At 37.1% G+C, this 7,500-nt stretch overlaps 1 protein-coding gene across 9 annotated transcripts in view; it reads right to left on the minus strand.

The window, feature by feature from the left end:
- ZEB2 (zinc finger E-box binding homeobox 2) overlaps positions 1 to 7,500 on the minus strand; it is a 136,067-nt gene that overhangs the window by 45,451 nt on the left and 83,116 nt on the right. The window contains exon 1 of one of the 9 annotated variants that reach the window (XM_006135671.4): positions 6,334 to 6,391. The exons of the other annotated variants lie outside the window; for them this stretch is intronic. Coding sequence (XP_006135733.1) covers positions 6,334 to 6,376 — 43 coding nt within the window. The 5' untranslated portion in view covers positions 6,377 to 6,391. Of the gene's footprint in view, positions 1 to 6,333; positions 6,392 to 7,500 lie in introns of those variants that run through there. 9 annotated transcript variants of the gene reach the window in all.

Below are 7,500 nucleotides of genomic sequence, written 5' to 3' on the forward strand. Positions count from 1 at the left end.
TTGGGTTTTGGGTGTTTTTTTAAATTGGATTTATCCATTTGTAATTGTGGGAGTTTTTTCTTTTTTATTTTGAAGAAAAAAAATGTTTATGGAATCATAACTAAGGGTACTCAAAAGAAAGGTTTCTACATTGTGAAATTAAAAGTAAGATCATTATGGGTTTTGCTTCTCCTTTTCGATAAGTTGTCCATCACTCTCACTGTCAGCACAAGCAGACCTCAAAAATGTAGCTTTGCTTTAACAAGAAGAAAAAAATGTAATAACTAATAGTTGTTTTTTTAAATGTAGGTCATTGGGCAGAATATACTGAATGCATTTTAAACTGATTACTATTTTTGCATTTGTGATGCATAAAGTTTTACTCAGTGTCGAGAAATGAAAGCCCTCCTACACAATGCATCCTAACTTCATACTGTGTTTTTTCCATTAGGTCAAATAAGCAACTTCTAGCTTGAGCCTCAACAAAATTTTACACATGCACTGAAGCTACATGGTTGGCACAAAAACAGACTGTTACTTCAAAACCACAAAGAAGTGGGAGCCCAAAGAATTCCTCCCTGCAATTCAATAAACAGGAGGAAAGATGTACTGTTTGCTGGCTCAAAACAGACACTAATTTTACATCTGTCTCTGAGGCACAGCAAATAGCCAACTAAAGAGCAGTCATAAATGTCCAAAACCAGCATCAGTATCCAAAACTCTAACAGCAATCTTCAAAGGAATTAATTACAAATCTGTGTAACAGTTGCTTTGGCAAAATGTGCCCATAATTTTATATAGGTACTGTATCACAGGGAAATTTACCATGTAATACTATGTTGCCATGCTAAATGAGGGATACGATCAAACTATGTACATATAAAGAATATCTAAATTAATTGCATCATGTGGCATTTGTAGTGAATTATATTAAAATTTCATTTTCTTTAAAGCTCTATGTATAATATGGGTTACCAAAGTGTAGAAAGCTGATACTTAAATTGCTTCATAACAATTCAAAGAAGTAATACATATCTGAATATTAATTTCTAAAAACTATACTTAAAGGGTCTGTAGTTTACCTTTAATAAGCATTATTTGCACTTCATATAACTGTATTATAGTAAACCTCTGTTCTTCCTGAAAGTAAATGATACTTCAAATAGTATCAGCATATGGATTAATTTTACAGTCAGATTTAAGCAAACAAGCTGTTCCTTTTGCTGTCCATGGAAATAACTTTTTTTTAACATTTATGAACAATGCAACAGCAGCAGCTACATGTGACATTTTCTTCTGACCATTACAAGACCTAAAAAATTCCACTATTAAAAATGGCCCGTGATAACATTTAAATGCTGATAATAATTAGCCTGACATTTGAAGTACAGTGGTTACAGTGTTGTCTTGAAGATGCTCTGTTCAACATTACCTAACTAACCCCTCTTCAAACTTACATGCTTTCTGTATATTATTCTGACAGATACAGAACAAATAAGACATCACTTTTTCATGTATTAACATGCAAAATCTCTGCTTAAGGGCCATCCACTGCCCCAAATACACACTATAACTACCACTGATGTCAGGTATTGTTAAAGTTGTGACACAACCAGTAAAATTAGGAAACTGAAAACTAGTGAATCAACTTTCTCACTGATCAGTGCATGAAATTTGTGTAAATAATTCCCTTTAGGCTGAAAGAAGGGAGACAGAATTTGAGCACAGTGTTGTGAGCCAGGAACTCCTGAGCTCTAATTCGTGTTCTGACACAGACTTCTTGCACAGCCTTGGGCACATCAATTAGGTCAATGTTTTTAAAGGTGTCCAGTAATTTTGGATACCTAAATATCTGAGTTCCCATACTGAAACCTCTAAGGTGACACTTTTAAAAGTGTAGGCCTTAGCATGTCTGTTTCCTCTTCTATAAAATTACGAAAATTCTTGTACACAGCAGTAGTGCAAAAATTAGTGATTTGAAAAGTGCTTTGAAAATGAAAATGCCCTATAAAGAAAAAGCCACAGTAAAGTTAAGAGTAAACATAATTTCAGAAACTGTACTGGTGATTGTAGTTGTAATGGCAATGATGGTATTAATGAACAGAACATGAAGGTATTCTCAAAATAATAGCTCAAAACCTATTCAATGCTGAAGGATGAGGTTAGGTCCCAGGCTTACATGCGTTAAACAAGATTGTGACAGAAAATCTGAAATCTAAGCTTTAATGGCTACTTAATGCTCTGGTCTGCACTTGTAGTTCATGTTCAGTGATTTGTTTAATCGTGCTTGCAGGCATTTTAAGAGGGGTAGCTAGTTTTTTTCTTTGTATATCAGTGGAGAGCATTTAATCCAAATTTTGGGTATGAGTTTGAATCAAAAACCCATCTAGAATTGTAATAGCTGAGCTCACAAAAGATTTCTCTTTCAATATCCAGACTTTTAGGCTAGGGAAACTAAACCTACATGGTCGATAGGTTCCTGTGCTGGCAATCTAAGCTGTGTGAAACTTACAAGGGAAGAGTCGGGGATATTCGAATCGGGGATATTCGAGTTTCCTAGACCTTTTTAGCACCATGAAAACTTTTACTTTTAGCATTTTTAGCTGATTTACTGAAGTTGGAAGAAAGATTCAGAGTAGGGAGTTTAGTCAGGGACGAGATAGAACTCTTGTTGCCTGGGCTCCAGATGCTCTTTCTAGGGAGGGTTAAATTTGTCTCATTGTTCCTACTAATAGCAAATAGTTCTATCCTTTGAGATTCCATGTGTTTAGCAGCAGAACTAAATCTGTTAGTTGGGGAACACTCCTCTTGGCTTATTGTGTTGTCAACCAATCAGCTTTCTCCTTGTTTAGAGCCCTACAGTGTATAGATGTGAGCCTAGTAACCTGTTCTTAATTCTGGAAGCCATTGATCTGCCCATTGATGACCTTTAGGACAGCTATTTTCTCAAGCTGATTTAAGTGTCTGAAGCAGAGGGGTGAACTGGGCGTAATTTGTTTTGGCACACTGTACGGGAGATTTGGGTTTTCATGCCCTATTAACTGGTATGTTTTTAAATGCTTTGAAAGCACCAAGAGCAAAGAATGTGCACTTTTATAAATCTAAATAAAGAAATATTTCTAGCTGTAAATAACCTACCCTGCTAGAGGATAGACGGTTTGTTCACATAAATAAGGAAACTGTGGTCCTGAATACAGTGCCTCTGGTTCTGCATCAGCTTAATCTGGATCTGAGCTGGTTCGGATTATCATGTTGTTTAGGAAGAGATGTAGGTTGATTTGCTGTAATCTTGACCTGGTTTTGATGAGTCTTGTGTATCTGGGGACCCTTGTGGGTGGTGATGATGGTGGCAATATGCACTGTGTTCTGTGTGCACATCTTCGGGAACTACAATTGCATTGCCTCATGAGAATGAAAGTCAAACACCACAGAAAAATCTCTAGGGAATATTGTGCATTTGGATAATGTCATTTTAATCAAAGAAAAATGGATGAAGAATAGTACTGAGATCTAGTGAGTAACTGTTCTGCATCATTGTCAGTGTCTATTGAAGTTGGTATAGGTTACAGTATAGGTAGGCATAAAGGCGTCTTTTTCAGTCTGCATGTTTATTGTCATGCTGGGGATTTGGCTGGACTAGATAGTCAGTTAATGGAGGTTTATCTGAGTTTGCGAGATTATGGCTTCACAACATTACTCTGAATAGTTTGTGAGACTATCCCGTTGTGAAGTATCATTGAAAGATGTGTTTGGGTTTGAGATAGTACTTATATTCCTTTTGTGGGACTTATAGGGAACAAACCATGAGTGTTTAGATTTCTTTGTATTTTTTGACTCAATCTTGGTGTTACTACATCAGTTTTATGCAATCATAACTTCACTGAGTTAAATGGAATTACTCCAGATTATTATGGAATCTGGTCCACTGTTTCCATGGACTCACCAAAAATTTTGTTCTGGAGAACACAGAAGAACAGAGGATTTACAGTTCATATTCTGAGCCAATTCTGTCTTTTGGCTATAGAGTTGGATGCCATTATTCTGAACTGAAAACACATGTCATCTACATAGACACCTAAGCTGTCTATTGGCATCCACCTATAATTCCTTCATCATTTCTCCCTTGGTGTCCTCTCACTCACATCTTCAACCCGTCTTTTTTCTTGCCTCCTGTTCCTGAAATTCCCTCCATGTTCTAGTGCAACTAGCATCTACCAGTTCTCCTTCCAAACTGCTCAAAACTCATTACTCCTATGAAATTCACATCGACAAAAATATTGTCTCCCCTCTCAACTCTCCTTTCTTAAAACAGTGCAAAATAGAACATTCTTCTGAGTATCCTAATGTATGTGAGTTGTGTTGTCTTTCTCTCTCAAGAGAGAAATTTGTAACAGCCCAGAGGATTCACATTTTTTAAATTGTCATACCAAGACATGGCTGCCTCTGGAAAAGAAACAGTAGAAAGAGATGCCTAGAGGTAGATTGGGTAGGGATTCAAAATGATGCCAGGTTTCCTTCTACTTTCTCATCAATAGGATCTTTGAAGAAGCCTTTTCAGAGATAATAACTATCTCCTTAGTTAAAAATGCTACTGTGGTTTCAGTTTTGGGAATGGAAATTGTGTAAGTTTTAATGCCTTAAATTGTGTGCAGCCTCGTGATTTGCAGTGCTTCTTATGCCTCCTTCAGAGTTTTTCATTCAGTTTTGATGGTGTCCTTGAAAAAAGAATGCAGATGCATTCAGTTTTTATTTTGAAGGCAGGTGGATATTTTATCCTCTTCTTTCTTTTCTGGCTATATGCCAAAAGTATTGATAACTTTTGCACACTATGTCCATGAATTCTGGGGGGAGAAATCAAAGACACCAGTCTTTGTCAAACTGGACTGATTTTTACTCTGATAGCTCTTCTTTCACAGTGCAGCCATTAATGACTATGGAGAAAAAAGACCTGGAAGTATATATATTCTTATATTTTCTTTTATGTTTCAAAGATTTCTGGGGTTGTTGTTTTTCACTGTTAGCGTGTATGTGGAAGAGAAGATTTCTTTATTAAAGAAGAAAATTTGCTTTTCAGAAACCTGGAAATTGTCAGCTGGAATTTTCTGCTGTAATTGAGATGTTTTCACATCCTCAGATGAACAAGAGTCAGGGAATGTAGAGAGACTCCCAAGAATATAGGCCAACCTTCTTATATTGATGGAGGAGAGGATACTTCCTTCTTTACCAACCAAGGATAATTCCCAATAAAATGCATGGGCATGGGAGCTTCTGGAAGAGGGTAGATTTTCACTTACCCCATTGACCAGGTGAATCTGAGAGCAGAATCTTGAGGGTTTGCTCTTTTGCGTGAAGAAACTGAGTTTAGCCTGTGCCGTCCTGATGCTCACAGGAGAAACCATGACTGTGGCAGGTGAACTTAGTTGCTTCTCAGCAGTCTGACTCTGAGGCCTTTATTTGGCAGGATGTGGACTTACAGGGTGCGGGCAAAACAACTCTCCTCCAGCTGTGTTCTCTGATATGCTGCTGTGCTTCTTTGGCCACTCTGCCATTTTGAGAGAGGTGACAGAGCTGGGTAAGGGAAGCCTCCAGAGGGTATCCCTGTGAAAATGTTTTCCTAAAAGCACCAAATAGGACACGTTTTGTAGAAGAAGAAGAAGAGTTAAAGAAAGAAAAACTGTTCTTGCTCAATCTCCCAAACCCCATAGAGATAAAGAACAAGAAAGCAACAACCCAGGAGGGCCTGAACCAGGGTTCTTCTCTGGCCAGTAGAAAAATAACTGGCTGGTAGCAGAGCAACTGTGGAGAAGCAAGATCTATGCTTCCTGTCAAATGACTTGAATTCTCCTGACTGTGAAAAGTTTTTAACATGCTAATCATGGCTAATGTACTCTGAGAGACTTTTCCTAAAAGGGAACTATTGGCACAACAGCCTTTCTAAGTTTTTGGGTTTGCTATGATCTGAACCTGTACTTGGAGGTAACTTAATTTGCAATGGTTTTGTTCACTGCTTACTTGGGTCATCCTTATTGATTTGTGACACTGCATATGGATACTGTTCACCTTATGAGTGCAGGTGTTGAGTATGTGCACTCAAGTTAGGTGGCCTGATACTGATCTCACATCAGTTTAAATGGGAGAAGCTCCATTTTCTTGCTCTGAGTTACACTTGTGTCACACCAGTATAGGGGAGCACTGAATCAAATCTTGTAACGGTTAGTAATCCTTCAACCAAACAAGGTACCGGACCATTTTCACTCTTTCAAACCTAAGTTCCATCACAGAATGAATGAGGAAGAAGTCTAATTCTGGGACTATCGGAACATACACTGGAAATCATAGCACAGTTTTAACTACCTGGGTGTGAAGATCTTAGCAGCTGCACTCTGCTATTGATCATAGTGACTTTCAGCTTCTAATATCTGAAGTAAGGACTAGGGAGATGGGGAAAAAAGTGATAATCAGGTTAATTTCTGTCACTTCTCCAAGCCCTTGCTTCTAGAGCAGGAAAGAAAAACAGATTGACAAATAATTCCATGGTGTTACTCTTCTCTCCACATTATTTTAGTTGGCGTAATCCTGCTTCCACTGATCTCAATGGCAAACTCCCACTCACTTCCGTAGGAGCAGGATCTGGTCCCATATCACCAGTACAGTTGTCACTCAAGCAGACTTTAAATCATCATGGCCTTTCCAGATTGTAATACTTTTAACTGTGTACATATCCTGCAACTGAACATCTCTAAAAATAAAAATAAACATCTGTGTTTTATCTTATTTCAAAATGATAATGTTGTTGCTTACCTTATTTAATCCCTGCCTTTAAAAAAAAACAAAAATACAAAAAACAGAAGAGGCATTGTACAGTTGCTGCAGAAAAAAAAACCCAACATATTTCTTTCATATATTGAGTCATTTACATTTCTCAACTTGGGCTTTCTCTTCTTTAGAAAATTACTCAGCTTCTCTTTTGCTTTCTACATCTACAGTATTCTTACACTTCCAAGGAAATAATACCTTGATAATCTGCACTTCAAAACCCAAGTCAATAATTGCCTTTGATGATGGTGGGGCTTGGGATAGGGAAGGAACCTTCATCAGCAAAACTACAGCAAAGAAATGCTGGAAAAAAAGATGCAAAAACTATTGTTGCACTCCCATGTTTCAATATATTTTACCCTGTTATTTGCCAACAGTTCAGCGGTGATTTGTTAAATATGTCAAATCTCTAAACAATATAAGCATCACAGCAAAAGGAATCTAGACCCCTTTAATTATTAGGATACATGACAATTCAACAAAATATTTTAAATCAACTTGCAAAAAGATGCATTAAGAGCTATACAGAAAAATACACTTATTATCATGCCTGAAGGATATTCATGAAGAATGTGAAAATAACTGTAATTTATTTAGGACCTGGAAGTATGAAATAATAAGCTACTGAACCATCAGAATTGTTTTGCTGTTGTTATCTGACATGAGGGCAGACCTTGTCTAGCTTTAAGTTTTATAGTAATAAGA

This window comes from Pelodiscus sinensis, chromosome 7, assembly GCF_049634645.1.
Source record: "Pelodiscus sinensis isolate JC-2024 chromosome 7, ASM4963464v1, whole genome shotgun sequence".
NCBI lineage: Eukaryota > Metazoa > Chordata > Testudines > Trionychidae > Pelodiscus > Pelodiscus sinensis.